The sequence below is a fragment of the Abramis brama genome (genome assembly GCF_963993115.1).
Source record: "Abramis brama genome assembly, chromosome: 6".
Taxonomy (NCBI): Eukaryota; Metazoa; Chordata; class Actinopteri; order Cypriniformes; family Leuciscidae; genus Abramis; species Abramis brama.
In genome coordinates this window covers 21,291,349-21,313,592 of record NC_139968.1, presented here as the reverse complement: position 1 = coordinate 21,313,592, position 22,244 = coordinate 21,291,349, and the positions used below count along the sequence as shown (strand labels likewise).

Below are 22,244 nucleotides of genomic sequence, written 5' to 3'. Positions count from 1 at the left end.
ATTAAAGTGATCAACAGTAAAGACATTTACAATGTTAAAAAAGATTTCGATTTCAAATAAATGCTGTTCTTTTGAACTTTTTGCGTCAGTTTCCACATAAATATTGAGCAGCACAACAGTTTTTAACATTCATATTAATGAGAAATCTTGAGCAGCACATCAGTAAATTAGAATGATTTCTGAAGGATCATGTGACACTGAAAACTGTAGTAATGAAGCTGAAAATTCAGCTTTGTCAAAGGAATAAAATACATTTTAAAATTAGGGATGCAGCGATAACCGATAACTCTTTATAATTGAAAGCCGATAACCGATATATTGGCCGATAAATCGAAATCCAATTTTTTTGAGAGCCTGATTACAAAACAAAAGTCCCACCATTAAAAGCCACATCCCAAACACACAATTATAATTTTCTCATGATAATTTTATGTAGCCTATACAACAGACTTAACTGTACTATTTTTCTTTTTTGAAGTGATTCCAATCATATTTCAGCAATTTAAAGCAATTTATCCAATCATATTTCAAGCATCTGAAGTGTCTCAGCTGAGGGAAATAATCCATTATTTATTGGCATGTATATATTGGCATTATTAACATGCCTAAGACTTTTGCACAGTACTGTATGTCAAAATAAAAGTTAAAATGTCTGAATCTGGGCTCAGGGCTTTAACGGAAAGCTTATTTGACAGATGCACACTGACATGAAACATGCTTTGCTACATTGTGGCATTTTTAAAGAAACACTGACTATATGTAGGACTATGAGCTTGTCTGATTTCATATGTGTGCTGTTCTTCAGGTTAGAGGTGGAGGTGATGGTGGAGCCCAGCTGCAGCAGAGCGATGGGTCCCGGGGTGATCGGCCTTACCTCCGAGCCCCCAGATGAGAGTCCTGGAATGGGCTGTCATCAGGAGAGCTTAGAACCTCAGACCTTGTACCGTGATATCTGGACTCTTCGCGCCTCCCTCGAGCGGTATGTCTCGTCCGACCAGAGCAGCAACAATGACAAAGACTCAGTCCGCAGTGACGCAGAAAGCGTGTGCTCTCTAGGGGGTAAGACCGAGATGGGAGGGCTGCCTAGGTTCCCCTCGCAGGATATTGGGGATGAGATAGAGGGGGATGCAGACTTGCCTCTAGATGAGGGATCGGAGAAAAGTCGTAAGCAGGATAGTGTCGATTCTGAAAGAGGAAGTGACGGGGAGCCGGGAAACCGCAAGCTCCTCCAGATGGACAGCGGTTACGCCTCGATAGAAGCACCTTCGCGTGCTCCTGAGGAGCTGCGACTGTTCGGAAGCAGCAGTAGCAGTAAAGACGGCTCCGCCGTGGAGCGCAGGAACTTCTTCAGTTCCGGCCGCAAAGGGACCGTGTGCGAGAGCTTCGACACGGACATCTTTGATGAAGAACTCGAAGAGGAACCCGCGGGTGCCAGTGGTGGTGTGGACGGAGTGGAAACGGACAAGAGCACCATTCTGTGGTCCCCTTACGGCCAGATGTTCACTCAACGGAATGATCAACCTCATCCCCCCGTCCTTTCCCGCCGCGACTACAGCATTGACGAGAAAACCGACGCACTTTTCAACGAGTACTTGCGGCACGACCCGCAGTTCGATCAGCAGGAGTCCCCGCTGCGCTCCAAGCATCGTTCTCGCGTGCACCTGCGCAAGCAGTGGCAGCGCTCCAAACAATACAGCGACCCCGGCCAGCGCTTCCAAACCTCTTTTGACCGGTACCGCTCTCCGCTCCGACGTGGCGAAACTGTCAACTATCCTTTAGAGACTAGCTACCACAGCACGCTCCCACGAATCATCAGTGCACCTGATGAAGAGAGCAGCGAAGGTGCAACCAGTACTCCCGAGACACTCAAGGCAGATCAGGACACTGCTACTGATGTGGATCCAGACAACATAAGAATATCTTCCAGCACTGAAAGCAGTGGAACCATCAACGAAAAGGAAGTCCTTGAGGCATCACAGCCCCTTCCAACAATTGACATTGCTGGAGAGCAATCGGTGGACCGGGAGAACTCTAGGCTAGCATTGTTACCCCCTGAGCCTCCTGATGAATGTACACACGAATGTACAAGCTACGGCCCACAGACAATCACAGAAGAGCTGAGTGACAAGCTAGCGGCTACCCTCGAAGAGCGGCTGTACTCGGATCTCCGCAGGACCAGGGAACCGTCCGAGTGTAGTGCAGTGACTATGACCTACACATCGCCCGATCACAGTCCAGTGTAGCATGTGGCTCCCTTCATCTCCTCGTACAAGAACAGTTCGCAGCAACTACAGGTCCAAAGTTTTGATCGACATTGGCTCCGATCTGGAACAGGTTTACTTTGGTCATTTAAATGAAGTTGAAATCATTGTCATTATGTCCTAGACCAATGGTGTAGAGGCATTTCTTCCATGCCCATTGTTAAATAAAAGGCAGTTAAGGCGCATACCTCATGTTGCTCAGTGGACCAAGTCTTAAACAAATGAAATGTCAAAGTCTGTTATTAAAGCTCTCCATTTAGCTACTCATTGACTTCAAAAGCCAATATTTTCTCTGCACTAGGTAATCCACTGTGAATTTGGGTGCTATTAGATTAAAGACTGATTATATTTGTAAGTGCATGAATTGTATTGCAATGCTGCCTATCCGGATGTCTGTTCATGACCCAAATTAAGAATATTATTATCATTTTTTTAATTTTGAAAGTACAAGATAGCCCTCTATTTGGTTATTATGTTTTGCTTTCGGACGTTGTGATGAAATGAAACACTAAATACTATTTATTATTTGCATCTGGGTTTTTGTTGTGTAGCTAAACCTGCTGTCAGACTTAATAAATACAATTTCAGAAAAAATCCTAAATTATAAATAATAATTAGCATAAACTGTAGAAGTTTCCTGGTATGGGTAGACGTGTCTAATTATGTCACATAACCTGTATTTAAAAAACAACAACAACAGCATTATCAATGCTAAATGTCTTGATTAATCTGAAACGCCATGGCATTGGTCCAATTCCTAAGCAAACTCTTTCCCAGTGTTTGTAATTTGGGTTAAACAAGATTAGTTGCACTAAAACACTAGCTTGTTTCCCACTGACACATTCGCAACTCACTATTAAGTGTCCCTGTCATTTAATAGCATTTTTTTTTTTTCGTTGAAGTCCTGAATGGCTAAAACTGCCTCTTTGTGAGATACTGTAATTTTATGACCATTGAATTATTATAATTATTGTGCTTTTCATCTTTTAATTGTATCATTTGTTCTGTATCGTTGATCATATCTGTGAGAATGAATAGTAGAGTGAACAATTTTCAAGTTTATAGTGCCAAATTGTTGTCAGGTAATACCAAGATCAAACATGAAAACACTGTAAGCAACAGTTGGGAAAGAAAAACCAGTCCTGTAAAATAAGGATCACAGATATGCCTCTCTAAGGGTTTGAATCAAGCCTGAGACATTTGAATGAATTTCATTGAGAGAAGGGCATGCCTTTTCTTGCATGTGAGCTCTGTGTGTTCATGAGCAGTACTTTTACGTGAAGATGACTTTGACGAGAATCCATAGAAGTGAACGGCTGCACACGCTGATTTTGGACAAAACCTAATTTAGAGTCAATTAGAGCAAATCCCACTGCCCAGCATAAGCCATTGTTGTATCTCGGTACAAATGCCACCATTCACATTAATCCGAACTATCCACTATGCTAGTATTCCCATCTGTCAGCATCTGCTCTTGGGTTGAGCTCACAGTATGGGTTGCGTTGTATTGATCATTCTGGGTTTGATCTTCTCGTAAGCATGCAAACAAAAGGTTGTCCTCGGCGGATTCTCAGTTGTGATGTGTTAGAAAGTCTATCATTGTGAAATGTGAGGCCATTGGCTACATACAGTGTAGAGGCTCTTGATGTAATGAAGCAAAGCTTGTGTAGCATCTGTAGGCTTTTTCACTGAAGGCTCACAATGTCTTGTGCCCTTTTAGGGCGATTGATAGAGCTGTTGAGTAGTACACTAAAGTCTACTTGTGCTATTTAGGCTGCAGCTGAAGTACCCTATCCAGAAATAAAAAGCTTTCATTATCTAGGTGAACAATGGCTGATGTGCATGGAGTAATTAACAATGCCAGAGAAAAGAGAGCTTCAGACTAGCTGATATTGTTGATTGATTGTTTCAGGCTAAATGAAACGTACAGATCATCTCACATGATTAATATGGTGCCTTCCTGTGCGTTTAACATTTAAAGGGATAGTTCATCTGAAAAATCTCATACAATGAAAGTCAATAGGGTCCAATCAGCATTATTTTCGTATAGTTAAGATTATAGTTTTTTATAGTTTATATAGTTTTATTTCAAGTAATGACAATGTTTTTTTACGGTTTTAGCTTTAGTTTCAGTTAAGCATAATAACCCTGTTTAGGGTTTGACTTTAACTATATGGACAAAAACAGCATTATTCAAAATATCTTCAACATGAATTTCCATTTTTGGGTCAACTATCCCTTTAAGAGAACGAGGTTGAGATCCCCACTAGAGCACTTATTTCTTAAAACTCATTTTGAGCGTACATAATTGAATAGGCCAAATTACCTTACAGAGTTTATTAAAAAAATAAAATAAACAGAAACAAAAACTAAAAGCTGTTATTGCATTGTGCAAATGGAAATCTGAAATGTGGTCCATTTACGCGGCATTGTCAAATACACGTACACAAGGGTTATCTGTTACAAATCCAGACCTTGGTTTTGATTAACTGTAATCCGAAACATGTCAGGGACAGCTAAATCTGTACAAAGGATAAAGTTGAGTTGTATATAAGCACAATGATGTCCCATTTCAGGCACTAGAATAGTCTTATGTCTTGGATTTGACATAAACCTAGTTGGGACCTTTGGGAGATGTGTGCACAATCAAATAGCCTGTCGGTTGATGGATTACTGTGTATAGATTTGCATGTGATGACAAATTATTGTTTAGCGAATCCAAAATGAAGCACCAAATCATAGATATTTTTTGTGTGAATCCGAGAATGAAAAGAAATAGACTTGGTACTAAAATATTGTAAAGTATTTTAACGGAGTCTGTTATTTTAGAAGTAATGCTTTGCTGACTTGATAAGATTTTCATGGACAAAAATAATTATTTCTATTGCTGGGTATATTTAGATGAAAAAGGAAATATATATTAATGTGCAAATTTCCTTGTAGAAAAAAAAAAAAATCTGTAAAAAATCTGCTTGACTAATTACTCAGTCAAAAAAGAGAGAGCGAGGCGAGCTTTCTGAACGTTTGTTTGTTTACCTGGATCTCTTTGTTCTAGATCTACTGAGCCTTGAGGGACCAACTAATCTAAACATTTATTTTCATGTTATGTTTTTCCAACTAGTCAATAAAGAATGATGCATTATGACTTTGCCTGAGTCCTTTTCGTTTTTATTTCATCTCAAGATCGCTCCGGCAAACTGCTATCTACACCTGTCTATGTTCCATCCTGCCGTTCTCCATCTTAGGCGCTGAAATATCCCTGTGGGAACATCAAATATTCATATCAGCCAAGCTAATAAATTAAAGATGGCTGTACAGTCATTATGATTCTAAATCAATAGCAACCCCTGGTAACCAGGGAGAATGGGAAAGGGCCTTTACTCTTGTGATAGTGGCTATCAATCATCTGCGCGACAACGCGAACAATGACACCACTGACACGTCCTATTTATACATGTTCCTGTGCTGTACTGAATGTTCCTCATCTGAATTGAAGATGACCAACCCAATGGATGTCATAGGCGTTTGCGATTCATCTCTCCATCGAGGACCGGATGTTTGATCGTGATTCAATTTAGCATTAAAATTTGAGGCTAAACACTCATCACTGGGGTGTACAAAGATGATGCTGTGAGGGAAGATTCTATTCTAGATCTTTTTTGTCAAACAAGCATATTCCTAACCCTATCACTAACCTCAACTCTAACCATTGACTATCAAAAGTCAATTGGAAACAGTGCTTGAAATGGGCCGGCATTCAATTTCTTGATAAAAAAATGTTACTCAAGCCCCAACTCTAAAGTCTGATTGGTTGATTGGAATGTTGTTCCAGGACCAACAGGAAGACATCCTGCTTTCACATACTTTGCGACCATTAAAAAAGTTATTTTTATATAGTATGAATGTGTGAATTTAATTCGGATGTACTACATACGCCATGTTGTCATTGTCATGTGACCTGCCAGTGTCAGTTGGGTCACTTCACTGCCATTCACAAATCCTCTCCTGTGGTCTCATTAGATAGTAGTGTCCATTGAATGCGCACTTCAGAAGTAGAACACCATCCAAGAACTTTTCGCCTACTGTCTTATGAATACTGTGAATTCAGACTTTTTTTACATACTGTTTTTCACCTTCTAAATAGTTAGCAAGTATGTAATTTTGGACAAAGTTCAAGCATGTGGACTGTTCAGGGCTAAAAAGGACAACAAAAAGCTCTGCAGTCTGTTAAAGGTCCTTTGAAATTGTTTGACAAGCACTGTTCTGTGTTGATGTATTTCTCATTCAAATTAGTTTGGGTTGGCCTTGTCTCTGCTTCCATTGCTATTGAAATTTATTCAAGTTGTCTAGTCAGAAATTGGACATGAAGCCCTCTCAAGTCATATTTAAGATTAGGAAACTGGTTAAATTTGCTAAGTTGGGCTGGCCATAAACTTTAAACATGGCGGAAGAGAAAACCATTTCTGTAGTGTATGTTTGATAACAGTCATTTCATATATAAATAACCATTTTTTGCAGTTTGTATGCATTTGAATTAACCTGCTGTCCTCAATGATTTCTATTCTTTCCATCAACAAAGCACTTGAACACGACAAACTCGTAATTACGACATCAGAAGTGGGAAATAGGACATTTCCGATAGTACATGAAGTCAACATTAATATCCAACAAATACAAAGTTCTGTCATGAAACTCTAGATGGCGCAAGGTAACCTGCTCGCAATCACATCATTTTCTATAGGGCACATCTGATTGGTTCCTGCTGCATCAGTAGCCAATGAGCTTTCATGCTCAACCTTTAAATACTTGGTTGGCATTTGCCTTAGCAGTGCAGCATGCTTTCAGAAACCCTCCACCATCCCCAGCTCCACCTGTATAAATCTGCTATGGCTAATTCATGTATTGTACAGCAGCAGCATGTCTTACTTGCTCACAGCAGTGTGTCTATGTATGTATTGGCAGTAGCAAGTCCCGAATTTGATCAACAGCAGAAGCAGCGTAGCAGATCTATTCCGCCAAGACCAATATATCAACATTGTCCTATTAACATTGTCCTGACAGTATTCTAGTTTATGTCACAAAACATGAATCATAATTTGCTACTTGCTAGTTGGATGTAGTACTAGGGGAAGGGACGTTCTCTTTGTAGAGCGAATTTGATTGGTTAAAAATCTGTGCAGTGCAGGATGACATCATCAATATCATCACAATTTTTGGTCCACTTTCCTGGAGGAGAAATATTGTACAGTTTAAATTGCTTATATCTGCCAAGACTTTAGTAGCATGCTAGATAATAAACATTGCCCTATAAATCTTATTTGAGTAGTATAGTTTCTGCATGGTCACACATGTAATTTATTGCATTTTAAGCTAATTGAAACCTCATTCAGTACTTCGGCATAAAAGCTTAGAGAAGAAAAAAGACTTGTCTCACCCTTCGGAGCTTGGCACTCATTAGGATGACTGTACCCTGTGAAGCGTGCTTGGTGTACATATGCACCGCTCGAGGCTACAGAATATGATGTGCTTCTCATCATCATAGTGACAGCACATATGGTTTCAGTGGAAAGGCGCCTTCTAACGCTATCATTTTGTAGTGTCTACTAAGAGCACACTGCTCTTACAGACTTATCTGCGCATATAATTTATTCTTAAAATGGAAGCGTCAACTGTGCATACAAACTGAAATCACAGGAACAAATGGTGTCTGAAACATCTCTGCTTTGTGAAACAATATCCTGTGCAATCCATTAAGCAGAGATGGCCAGTGAGTCACCAGCAATGGACAAATTAATGGAGATGAAATGTAACTCACTTACCACCCCATCCCATCAACAGACAGAATGGTACTCTGAAAAGCATCATCATTTCAATTGCCCCATTCCCTTCTACGAGGGAAAGAGAGCTAGAGAGATAAAATGCGTGGGAGACACCGATGACTCAGACAGGATAAGACACACTTTTATCAGAAGGTCACTCAGGCTCTCCTCTCCAATTAAGCCGTGCTGAAAATGTTAAAAACTGGTTACTGGACTTTTCTACGTTCCAGACTTCAGAATGTATGTGCCAAATGATCTGGTTCCCACAGGAAAGAAAAATCAGAACTGAGATCTCTTTTGTATCTCATTTGTTTTTCCTAGACAGCAATCAGATGAGATTTACTCCTTAAAGGTCCCATATTGTACACCTTTCTGAAGTTTTATTTTAGGTTTTGATGTCCTTAAGAATATATATTTGCGGTATAAGTACCAAAAACCATCTCAATATATTTTTTACTCGTGAAAAGGCACAGCTACCTTATGCAGGCTGTGTGCTTTTGTCTGTAGATTGACTGTTTTGAAACTTATATGGTAGTTACATAGCCATTAGACCTCTGTTATCATGAAAAAAGATAGGAAATTTCATTTTTGACAATATGGGACCTTTAAGTCTCCTGCTTACGAGATGTCTCCAGAAAAAGATAACAGAAATCTCATGTGTGTCTCCTCTAGAGTTTTAGAGATCTCAACAATGTCTCTCGTTTTGCTCAGCCAATAAGTCTGCAGTCAAAAGTCAGTTATTTAGATATAAAATGTCTCAAATATGTGATCTATATTCATTATATGTATAATATTGTTATTATTTTATATATTCTACATGCATTCAGATATTTCTCTTTGAATTAGACCACATTATCAGAGCTGAATATACACAGTCCTGGTCAGACTATTGGCACCCTTGGTAAATATGAACAAAGAAGCCTGTGAAAATATGTCTGCGTTGTCAAAAAAATCTAACCTTTCATTGAAGTAAAACAATGTAAAATGGGGAGGAAGTCTCATTATGAAATACCCTTTTATTCCATACTTTTTGCACCCTACTTTTGCCAAGGTAACAGTTCTGAGACTTCTCTATAATGCCTGATGAGGTTGAAGATCAGAGACCATTCCTCCATGCAGAATCTATCCAGATCCTTCAAATTCCTAGGTCCATGTTGGTGCTTCACCTCTTCAGTTTTCTATAGGGTTCAGGTCAGGGGACTGGGATGCTCATGGCAGAACCTTCATTTTGTACTCAGTGACCCATTTTTGTGCTGATTTTGAAGTTTGTTTTGGATCGTTGTCCTGAAGATCCAACCACGGCCCAATATAATATTTCTATCAGAGGCTGTCAAGTTTTGATTTTGTATCTGTTGTGCCATGATTTATCATGATGCCATGTATCTGAACAAGATGTCCAGCACCTCCAGCAAAACAATAGGCCCACAACATTAAAGATCCATCAGTATATTTAACCGTGGGCATGGGTTACTTTTTATCCCTGTTTGCACCAAACTCATCTGCCATTTACCTATTTCCAAGGGTGCCAGTAATTCTGACTACAGTGTCTTTTATTTCTCTTAAGGAATTTTAGAAGAAAGAGACATACAATAATGACAAACGATTGAGTAACAGAACTGAGTAAGGAAAGAGCAACCTTTGTCTTATCTCTTCCTTTGTCTTATCTTTCCTGCATTCGTTCTGACGTCACATAAAGTGAATCATCTTACGTCGAAAAAAAAAACTTGGAATCAGATAAAACATGGATGGACTTTCAGATAAGTCTGTAACTTGAAAGCCTTACTGATTGTTTGTGCATTTCCCCCCAGACACGAGATGCTAATGCTTCCTGCTATGTTATCCCCAACCCTTTTTTTACATTCAACATGATGAATGGTAATAGCTGCACAGGGAGCATGATGTGAGGTGATTTTAGCAGATGCTTTCCTAAGGGGCCGGGTGGGCAGAGGAAAGTGGGAACTTGTTAAGAGATTGTGCTGGTGCTTATGAATGAGTCATAGGGAGTGTAGCCCACATGAATGGGCAGGTGCCACTGCGATGGAGAAAGAAATAGAAAGAGACAAAAAGAGAGAGAAAGAGAGATGAGGGGGGAGACCGAGAGGTATGGAAAGAGACATAGATAGAGAGAGACAGATCCCTGGAAAGCTGATTAGGATCCAGCTCATGCCCACATATCCACCCACACACTCTCCCTCCTCCGCTTCTCTTCCTCCTCTTATGAGGATGATGAACGTAGGGCTCCTCTTGTCTTCGTCCACCTCCATAACAGCCCTGTTGCGTCATCCTCCTGTCATAGTCTTTATCTGTTGTGGTGATAAATAAATATAAAAATAATCTAAAGAAAGCACAACCACATAAACGTTTATTCAGAGAGTAATGTTTCACATAAAAAGCCTTAGAATTGTTGTCCATTACTGAGAGTTACTGTATAGCTTTATATATACAGTATATATATATATATATATATATATATATATACATTTTATGAATCTGCCGATGAAAATTGTAAGCTTAATCGCGTAGAAAAGTAATCTTAGAACGCCTTTCCTCAATAAATCACATGATTTGAGGAATCATTCGAGTCTGTGGTACAATCAAATTGTTTTTTTTTTGCTGTGCTTGTTGAGCTTGTGATTATATATACTTAAATTAGTGCCGTTAAATCGATTAATCACATCTAACACAGTTTGTATATTTATATATATGTGTGTGTGTATATGTATAATCAATATATATATATATATATATATATGCGATATATATATGCAATATATATATATGCGATATATATATATGCGATATATATATATATATATATATATATATATATATCACGATTCATAGATTTAACGGCAGTAATATAAATATTACTATAATAATAGTAATAGTAATTGTTGTTGTTATATTACTATTATTATTGATAATAAAAAATAATAAATATTTGTATTGTAATATTTCCCTGTAAAATAAAAAGTATTTAAGAAAAATAATGTAATAATAATAGTAATTTTATTTTACAGTACAACTGTAAAATTACAGTATTACTATTCATGGCTGCCTTCATTTCTTCGTTTTCGAACTTTAAACCGTCAAGCTTTTATTTTGGCAGAAAACTACAGAGAGCCCTTAAAGCTTATTTTTTGTTGACAACACCCAGTTTATAATCACTTTAATTACTCATTACAAGTTTGGGAATATAGTTGGTGTATGCTGCGTTCCTAAATGTACATTTGACCCAAACTCTCTGAGACACTGAAAACACTGTTATCATGAGCTGCTCATGTGTAAATAAACACAGTGCTGCGCTTCACTCCGAAACATGCAGCCCATATATTTCTTTAATGAACTTGAGCGCTCTTTATTACTTAGACTCACAAAAATAAAACAAAATCTGCAATGAATACGATTCTGGAGAGTTGCTTGATAACATTTGCCATGAGTTATTAGTCTGTCTAGCGCAAACAGCAGTGTCCTTCTGTCATGTGTCCTGTCATTTAAATGCAATTGACCTCTGCGCCTGTCAGAAGAATGACAAAGAAAGGCCGTGTTGAAAGAAAGACACGAGGGAGGAGGGAGGGGGGTGGGGGGGGCACATTCTATTGTAGAAGTGTGACTATTCCACTTGCTGCAGAATGACTCACAGTTGCCATGGAAACTTTACCACTCACCACTTTCTAATCGGCTATTTCAACAGCCTGACGGAGAGAGCCAGAGCTGAGTAAAATGCTTCATGCCGGAAATAATCAACGCACAGCGCTGGACAAAAATGGTGCTGTGACAGAAACTCTAACTTAATGTCACTTTTTGACAGGTGTGTGAACACTAATGGAACCGGAATGATGGCATGACACTAAAATAGGAACTAAATGAACTTACTGGAGTCTTAAATAGGTAATATTGATAATATACTTGGAAACTGGCGCAACTGAAATTTTTTCTACACATTATGCAACAGAGGGTGTTTGTTGTGGTTTAGTTCGAGTCTACTTGAAAACATGGTTCGGAGCCAAAGTATGTGCCATTGAATGTGTAGTGATTGATATGTTTTTTTGTTTTTTTTAAATATTGTATTTATGTATATTTATTGTTTTGGATGTATTGTATGGTGAAGCCAGAGGCCATTTTTTCACAACGTGGATAATAAAGTAAACTAAACTAAAACTAAAAGCACATCAATTTTGTAACCTGAAATGACAATTTAGGTTTGAACATTCATCTTTGGACTCCCAAAGCAGAACACAATCACCACCTTAATATACAATCAAAATGATCATTGTTCCATGATTATATGAATACAAACAAGCATTATTCAAACCCAAGGTAAGCTTTTATTTATCAAAACAGGACATTGAGTTCCCAGAAATAAAATGTATTTTCAGGTGTCCCGCTACGTACTGAGGAACAAATGAATCAATCTAGATTTCTTGCTTTTACTAGGAAAATTACACTCTTCAAAGACCGCATCCTCATTTGTAGAGAAAATCAAGCCTAGATTGGTACACATAATGACATGTTTAATGGGTTGGCCCTGTCTGACCTCGAAAGCCTTCATTTTTGATTATCAACTGAGAACTATACGAATAGGAAAATTAACTTTTTTTTTTCAATTTGAATGGACCATTAGCAGATTGAGGTGTAGGAGACAAGACATAACCTTGAATTAAATATTTTCAATTCTACACTGGATAAATGAGCAGGCTTAGAAATATTATTCTGGCTGTATAGAATGTCAAATTTTGGGTCAAATACATTATTTATATTTTATTGTTTATTTTAGATCAGTGTTGTTATTGTTAACTAAAACCAAAACCATAGAGTATATAAGTTGCTGTTAAGTACAATCTACTTGAATGTTTAAGTCATTTCAACTTAAATTACATTGAACTGACATTAAAAATGAGTTGAATCTTGTATAACTTTTATAAAAAAGTTTAAAATGGATTAACTGGTGAGTTAAAGCAATGTAAAAACATATGTTGTCAAAACTTATTAATTTTTTTACTATGTATATATACAGTAGATGGACAAACTTAAACTTATATGAAAATTAGGAATGTTGAGATTCAGTTTCATGCATTGTTGCACTAAAACTGACCCTGTAAAACCTCTTGCTGTTTTATTATATGTGAGATCCTGCCTGTCTGCAGTTAAGAACAACTTAGAGACAAAAGTGAGACCCTGCTGTCTTTCTTAAATTCAAGAGATTCATTTTAATAGTGTTTGCCCAACTTCACCTTGAGAGTTTAAAATTTATACCATTTCAGTCACAGCAGCAGTTGCTGACAATCCGTGTGTCGTGACCTCAAAGAAAAAGTCTTTTAGCCAGCTCTCGATGTTATACAAACTATGACTAATATTGCATTTACCTAGTATTCACCAGGGAATAAAGCTCAATGTTTTATCCAATCAGACGCCATACATTAAATGGTGGAAAATGGTGTATGCTTTGTTACAAACCTTAAGCAAACGGATACAAACAATTCAAGGATCATTGAAAAAAGCAAGGACAGTCTCAAGGACAAATCTATGAGTGTGTGTATTTGTAAGAGAGGAGGAAGAAAGAGAAGGCAGAGAGAAAATGAAATAAACCCAGTGAACATCTATCCATCAAATAATTTAATTTAAGCGGTGTTATGTAGGTTTTTCCGTTAATAGGTTTGTCGCAGTTATAGAATTTTAATTTAAGAGTAGCTCAGAAGCTGCAGTGTTTTCTCAGTTTAACCCAAACTGATTGGCCCAGCAGATGTCATTGTACGTTTGAAAAGACAAACTATTCATGCCAATAGATGAAATTGTCCAAGGAGAATAGATTAGCATATTTAGCATGAAAATAAACAGAAGTGAGTCACGTTTTGAAGTATCATCATACTGGGGAACAATTTGTCCTTTATATACAAGCGGCAAAGGTAGGTAATGAGCTATTTTTTTTACCATATGGTCTCTAACGTCAGCAACAAAAGGACTTAGCTATGTGCACGGAATGTGTGTATATATTTATGTTCCCTAACCTTGTAACAATAAATGCAAGAACTTTGCCGTTTCACTGTGATTCATCAGACCTTGCTTTGTCCCAAAAGGATGCAAATACAGTGTAAGGTCAGAGCTTCTTCATGAGGAATTCACATAACAGCTGATTCACTCAGACAACATGGTCTTTATGAATATGTAAAAGACCATACCTGATCCATGTTTATCATGCCGAATGTAAATTTCAGTTTCGCAAATGTGCAAACAAGGGATGGGACCCATAAAAGTGAAAAAGTTCTATAGAATTGAATATATTCCATGGCAAAAGAACATAAAAAGGATATAGACATATTCTGTGCATACACACAATAACTTTGTGCTTAATGATGTGCCTCAAGACAACGACGTTTTCTCAAAGAAGTCATTAAATATGCATATGTAACAGCATGGTGCATACATCCTACGGTAAATCCCCTTAACGCTGATATCTGCATGGAGCTGTGCTGTTAATTTTAAAGACCTGTCTGCCCTTTTGGTTGTTTAAATATTTATAAAGTTTTTTTTTCTTCTTTCAACCTTTGGCTCATATCCTGCTTCATGTTGAGTTCTGATGTGATTGAAGGGTAATTTATTTCATAGAGGAGTAAATAACGACTTTATCCTTCATTATTCTGTGTAATGGTAATGGAGTTTTAGAGTGAGCAGCATGAACGCTATCGATGAAACAAGGATTGACTAGAAATAGTGAATATTAGGACTTTTTTAAACAATTCTGGTTGCTTAACTCATCCATTAACGAGTAGTTTGAGGAGGAAATATTTGGGGGGGAAAAAGAAATCCTATTCTGTTTCTAAATAGTGTAAATGCTCTGAATGGGATATTTTCAATAAATAGCCTATTAAACAACAAAGATAAGAAATATTGTAACAAATTGTATTAATTCCTTTATTTGTATAAAATATTACAGTCACACTTTTAGATTAGAGTCCAATATTCACTAACTATGACTTTTGCCTCAATAAACTCCTAATTACTGCTAATTAATAGTTAGTAAGGTAGTTGTTAAGTTTAGGTATTGGGTAGGATTAAGGGATGTAGAATATGGTCATGCAGAATAAGGCATTAATATGTGGTTTATAAGTATAAACAGCCAATATCCTAGTAATATAAAAGCTAAGCAACTAGTTATTAGTGAGAATTGGACCCTAATCTAAAGTGTTGCAAATATTACAGACAAAACTCATAATGTGTATCTTTAATGTAATATAGGCTAAACAACCAGTTGCAACAGGGTATCGGTTCCCTTTCAAAGTAGGACTTTGACGTGGTGTCATGAAGTTGACACTATGCACCGGTGTCTGAACATGTGTACCAAACATGGCAATTTTATTGGCTGACGACAGTCAATGACGTCATGAGCGGAGCACCTGTGAGTATAAGAGGGTGTGCTTTCGGGAAATGCACCCCTGGATGGAGTTATGGATGATGAACCTAGCTGAATGGAGAAGTTGTGTTGTAGTGTTGGGTTGGCCGGGACCACAAGCAGTTCTGCCTTCGCAAGGTGGTCCTTCATCCAGCAAGAAATGTCTGTCAGGCAGGCTGAGATGCGAGCAGCTACCGCCGGATCCTCTGGTTGGAATGAGAGGTAGAGTTGTGTGTCGTCAGTACAACAGTGATAGGAAAATCATTGTTTCTGAATGACAGATCCTAGTGATGACATGTAGAAGGAGAAGAGAAGTGGTCCAAGCACTGAGCCCTGAGGCACCCCAGTAGCTAAATGTTGCGACTTAGACACCTCACCTCATCCCTTCACGACCTACCTGAGAGGTAAGACTTGAACCATTGCAGTGCGGTTCCTGAGATGCCCATCGTCTTAAGGATTGACAAGAGGATCTGGTGGTTAACTGTGTCAAACGCAGCAGACAGATCCAGCAGGATTTGGAAGCTGCTCTTGCCAGTCTCATGAGCGTCCTTTCCCTGTAAGCCTGCCATTTTTTCCTGACCTTCATAGAGAATTCATGAAAGAAACCATACTCGGCTCATATTTTTCCATTTCAATATTCAAGTTATTTGAATGTGACGGGATTGTACGAGAGCGGGTGTGTGAAAATGCTCCATTGAGCCTGGACGATAGAGTTACTGGGCATGTTACATTATGCTGTGCTTTCTGCTTTTTATGGCAAAAGTAGGGATGTAAGCTTCCTCAAACAAACACTTAGAGGAGTTAGTGGCAGCTCTAAGGAGCCTGGCTTGCTCTTTGTGATAGGCTGCTTAGCCCCTAGGGTAGAGCAGGGTGAATGGAACCATGTTCCATTTACATTCCTCCCCAGTAAATGTTAGGTTGTGAAGCAGGAATAGCTCTCCCCTTTTGATAGATGCTCGACCATGGAAAGTTGGCTTGTGGGCGTCCCTCCTTCGAGTGCATTTAAGGTAGGGTTCAGCTGTTCTCCCCCAGTTAATTTGGGGTCCTCAAGTAGAATCTAAGCTCCCTTGTGCTTCCCTTGGGGTTAAGAGTCTGGGTTAGGTTAGAATACTGTAATACAGTTCTACAGTTCAATCTCTTTTTTCAAGCTATATAAAATTGGAGGTAAATATAATGGATTGATATTCTAACCATAGATGATTTGTATACTCCCTCAAACATCAGTTCATTCAAACGTTACCAAAAAAAATAAAATAAATGGTCCATACATTAATTTAGTAGCCTATGGGAGAAAACCTCTGTCTCTCTCACAAACTGCTCTAACTCCACTAACCTTTGTTAAAGATACAGTGGTGACAGCCGTAAGTCCGTGTTGGAGCTGAAAATACAGTTCAAAGCGTTTAAAGGACAAATCCAGTGAAAAATGAACCTAGGGGTAATTAACACATGGTTACCGAGTCGATCGTTCCCTGCGATGCGTTTTCATGAAAATCGAATGTATAGAGTTTTATCTTTAAAAACAGATTAGCTCATAACACTAGTATATGGGGCACAGAGTAAGTAAAAGTAAATCGCTAGTTAATACCACTAACAAGGCTCAAAATAGCCTCACACTAACACAGTAGCATAATGAGGGTCCCTACATACAAACCGAAGCATTGAGAACTTTGTAAGTGTACAGACAGTTTAATAAGAAGATACTTTATAAAGACAGTACATTACGCGTTTACAGACAGGCGTCATCTTGGAAAACAGTCTCGACTAATCGAGTCACGAACGCCGTGCTAAGTGAGCTGGTCGATAGGAATTACGCATAGTGAAATCTAACGTAGCACGGCGTTCGTGACTCGATTAGTCGAGACTGTTTTCCAAGATGACGCCTGTCTGTAAACGCGTAATGTACTGTCTTTATAAAGTATCTTCTTATTAAACTGTCTGTACACTTACAAAGTTCTCAATTCTTCGGTTTGCATGTAGGGACCCTCATTATGCTACCGTGTTAGTGTGAGGCTATTTTGAGCCTTGTTAGTGGTATTAACTAGCGATTTACTTTTACTTACTCTGTGCCCCATATACTAGTGTTATGAGCTAATCTGTTTTTAAAGATAAAACTCTATACATTCGATTTTCATGAAAACGCATCGCAGGGAACGATCGACTCGGTAACCATGTGTTAATTACCCCTAGGTTCATTTTTCACTGGATTTGTCCTTTAATCGTTTCGTTTCTTATTTTCACACCATTAACAGGTCATCAAGTCCGTTCAACTTATAACAGTGAGAGAGCGGGAAAGGAAAAGCTCACAGCCACAGAAGCTCAAACGCTGGCCTATAGTGCGAGTGTGTTACGCTTCAGTCATTTGTTGCCATGACAACTGTGTCCTGACCGTCTGAGCTAGCAAGCTTTCAAGAGTTGTGAACTGTCTAAATATATTAAATTAGATATTTTTTTCACTGAGGCGTTAAAACAGATATGATTCTACTTCAGAATTGCCAGAAATAAAAACAATGAGCCAATTTTGTCTCTCTCCAACAACTGTAGCATTTTTAAACCTAAAAAATATAATATAAAAAGTTTTATAGCCTAGCACATTTCCAGAACGTCAATGTTGCATTACATGGAAACAACATACATTTGTGTGAGTAAGTGCCCATAATTTGTATTACTCTGCTAATAATGATAATAATAATAATAAATAAAAATAAATTTTAAAAACGCCATGTCTGGTTAGCTGGTCTTAACTTGACAGACATAGTTTAACTGTCTGGGAGACCAAACCATTTTTTAAGGTTTTTTCCCCCACCAAGTTTAATTCCTATAATCTACTTATTGAATCAATGTTCTGAAACAATATCTTCTAATAAAGACAAATGGCTATAAAATAATTTATAACAACGTTGCTACCTTGATAATGCAACTATGATTATTATGGTTATTATAACTAACCAATTATGGTTATTGCATCATCCTCCCTAGATGGAAGTGTTGGTAATGTTCTGACAAAGTTGTTTGTTTTTGCAAACATATCATTTGTTTGCTGGTGTGTGAGTGATACCGATCCAACAGACATACAGTGGTGTAATGCAGATAATTGTCTCTTGTTTTCTATTGAGGGTCATTTTCAAGTATGTCATGAGTAAGACCGAATGCATTGTCGTGATATCCTATAAGTGCATAACAATAGACCCTACACCACATTATTCAACTAAATTAGTCCTCACTGTCATCTATGACTGTCTGATGTTCAAATATGAAACAGCACTGCAATAGCTGCCATTTAAACATTCAGTCAATCTCTAATTACAGTGTTCTAACAGCGCTGTGTAAACATGACTTGATTTGTCATAGTTATTTAATCAGTTTAAATCAGTGTCTGGCTAAAAAATAAAAACACAACAACATTTTAGTTAATAGAAACTAGAGCCAAGAACTTAAATGCATTTGTTAACTGTCTTTGCTCTCTTGACCTCTCCACTTATGTTGAAACACCCTCCCTACAGCATTTTTAGCACCTTTTGCAGTAGACCAGTGTTTTGATCAACACATCACGACTCACTCTCATCCTACACCCACTCATTTCAGTCCCAATAGCGTACAGTATTTCAGTTTGCCAAGTGTCATAGAAGGTGCTAGTGCCATAACAGTGCCACCTACTGTACAGCTGGAAATATGTGGACATATAGTATTAAAGCCATCAATCATCTGTATCATTCTTCCAATACCAGACTCAGCCGGCCATTAAATGTGCATTCTTCCACTACCTTCACACAGTCACAAACATGTGACACACAAAATGTCTTGTTCATACGACAGCTTACATACAGTATTTGAGTCGCTAATGTATGAATGAACTGGTAATTGGCAAGGGTAAAAGGAGCATCTTAGTCTTTGCAAGCAAAGATGGGTCATGGCTCGCCACAACTAGAAAATTGTCAAGCTAGACAATTGTCAAACAATTCAAAAGTCACATTTCCCAATGGGAAATTGAGGTATTTTACCATATACGTAATATTAAGGAAAGATTAAGGTAATCCAGAGAAATCTCAGTCTGTATAGGGCAAGGTCAAGTCAAGTCACCTTTATTTATACATTTTACAATACAGATTTTTAAAGCAGCTTTACATTGATAACAGGAAAATAATACAACAAAGTTTGTTTTCGGCTGTACAGCAGATCTAGAAGAAAATAGTGGCATAGTCCAGCTTAAGTTCGTTCAGTGATGGTTCAGTTCTGTTGTAAAAAAGTTGATGTCAACAGTGATGTCATCGTCCAGCTCAGTTCAGTTCTCATATAATGGTATCAATGCAGGCAGATCAATAATATTGTTGAAAATTAAGTGTCCCCAACTAAGCAAGCCAAAAGCCAAAGCCGAAAAATCAACAGTGGCAAGGAACCAAAACTCCATCAGGTGACAGAATGGAGAAAAAAAAAACCTTGGGAGAAACCAGGCTCAGTTGGGGGGCCAGTCCTCCTCTGGCCAACGAACGAACAGTGTATGATTATGATTCAAGCAGCATTACAGGACAGAAGTCACATTGGATCGGAACATTCAGAATATTTATCCAGTTCCATCCAGTTGAGGATCGGGGTCATCACTTCGGCATGGAGATGGGTTTGTTGAGGATCAGTGCTGATGGCTGTCGTGTCGATGAGGCCTTCACAAGTGAGAGTCTAGTTGACACACTCTGCTGACACTTCAGGGATGCATTGTGTGGTCATATCTAGGTGCAGGTCCTCCATCTGATCTGGATACGGCCCGGATCCGGCTGACTACATCATGCGTTGTGGTCGTGTCTAGGCGCAGGTCCACGATCTGATCTGGATACGGCTCGTATCCGGCTGACTACATCATGCATTGTGGTCGTGTCTAGGCGCAGGTCCTCCATCTGATCTGGATAAGGCCCGGATCCGGCTGACTACATCATGCGTTGTGGTCGTATCTAAGCGCAGGTCCACCATCTGATCTGGATACGGCTCGGATCCGGCTGACTACATCATGCGTTGTGGTCGTGTCTAGTCGCATATCCACCATCTGATCGGGATACGGCTTGAATCCTGCTGACTACATCATGCGTTGTGGTCGTATCTAAGTGCAGATCCACCATCTGATCTGGATACGGCTGACTACATCATGCGTTGTGGTCGTGTCTAGGCGCAGGTCCACGATCTGATCTGGATACGGCTCGGATCCGGCTGACTACATCATGCGTTGTGGTCGTGTCTAGGCGCAGGTCCTCCATCTGATCTGGATAAGGCCCGGATCCGGCTGACTACATCATGCGTTGTGGTCGTGTCTAGGCGCAGGTCCACCATCTGATCTGGATACGGCCCGGATCCGGCTGACTACATCATGCGTTGTGGTCGTGTCTAGGCGCAGGTCCACGATCTGATCTGGATAAGGCCCGGATCCGGCTGACTACATCATGCGTTGTGGTCGTGTCTAGGCGCAGATCCACCATCTGATCTGGATACGGCTCGAAACCGGCTGACAACATCATGCGTTGTGGTTGTGCATAGGCGCAGGTCCTCCATCTGATCTGGATATGGCCCGGATCCGGCTGACTACATCATGCGTTGTGGTCGTGTCTAGGCACAGGTCCACCATCTGATCTGGATACGGCCTGGATCCGGCTGACTACAGTAAACCTCGGGATAAACAGAGAGACTAATATTAGTGTAGATGCCATTCTTCTTATGATGTAACGAGTACATCGGGTGTTATAGGAAGTGTTCCCGGTTCCGGCTGACCTAGTTTATGCAGCCTAACAAGGCAGGAAACCTCAGTTGAATGTGCAAGACATAAATGTGTTAAACATAGCCACATGTGCTCGGGAGTACTTTGGAAAATCGTTGTCATTTAACAGTCTGCTGCTGCATCAAAAAATGGCACTTGAAGAAAGCTATACGTATGTTCAATGCAGAGATGATACCAAGTGCTCTGGGTCCAATCTCATCTCAGACGCTCCAAAACACAGTGGAAATGGGTGCTGTGATCAGATGAGTCCACGTTTCAGCTTGTTTTGGGGGGAAAAAGACGTAGGGTTATCAGTCCCAAAGATAAAAGGGACCATCCAGACTTTCATCAGCGACAGGTGCAAAAGCAAAAATCTGTCATGGTATAGGGGTGCATTAGTGCAAATGTGTGAAGGTACCACTGACAAGGAGGCATATATTGGGATTGTACAGAGTTGCCATCAAGATGACATCTTTCCTGGGAAGCAAGACAATGCCAGGCCTCATTCTGCACCTCATTCTGAGTGGTTTTGTAGACACTCTACATCACAGAGTGGATGTGCCTGACTGCCTGCCTGCAGTAAAGATCTGTCTCTTATTGAAAATGTAAAGGAGAATCAGACAACGTCGAGCATGGACTGTTGAGCAGATGTCTTGTATCAGGCGAGATTGGGCAAAAAAATCCACTTGCAAAACTGAAACAGTATCCTCAATTCCCAAACAATTGAAAATTGTCTGGAAATTGACCACAAAATGGCCTTAAAATGTGTATCAGGGAAAAGGGATACCATCATGAAAATGTATATCTCACCTTCCATCTTTGTTATTCGACTATTTCTTTTCTTTTTTTTTTTGACAGAGCTTTAGGGTCATTATTACCCTCTACATATAGATGCTCACTTAATTGTTTACTTTGTCAATTCGACACCAAACTGTGTATGATGTTTGTGTCCTCTTCACTGGCATAGGCCTGAGTAGACATCAGTGTAGGATGCTTTCCATCCAGGCTTCCTGCCAGTGTGCTCTTCTTTTAGTTAGTGT

General features: G+C 39.1%; 1 protein-coding gene across 4 annotated transcripts in view; it reads left to right on the top strand.

Moving 5' to 3' along the window:
• The window catches only part of cbarpb (CACN subunit beta associated regulatory protein b), a 32,500-nt gene extending 27,094 nt beyond the window's left edge, over window positions 1–5,406 (top strand). For all 4 annotated transcript variants that reach the window (XM_084117235.1, XM_084117236.1, XM_084117233.1 and 1 more), the window contains exon 10: window positions 806–5,406. In XM_084117235.1, coding sequence (XP_083973361.1) covers window positions 806–2,243 — 1,438 coding nt within the window. In that variant the 3' untranslated portion in view covers window positions 2,244–5,406. The remainder of the gene's footprint in view (window positions 1–805) is intronic.
• The last annotated feature ends 16,838 nt before the right edge of the window (window positions 5,407–22,244 follow it).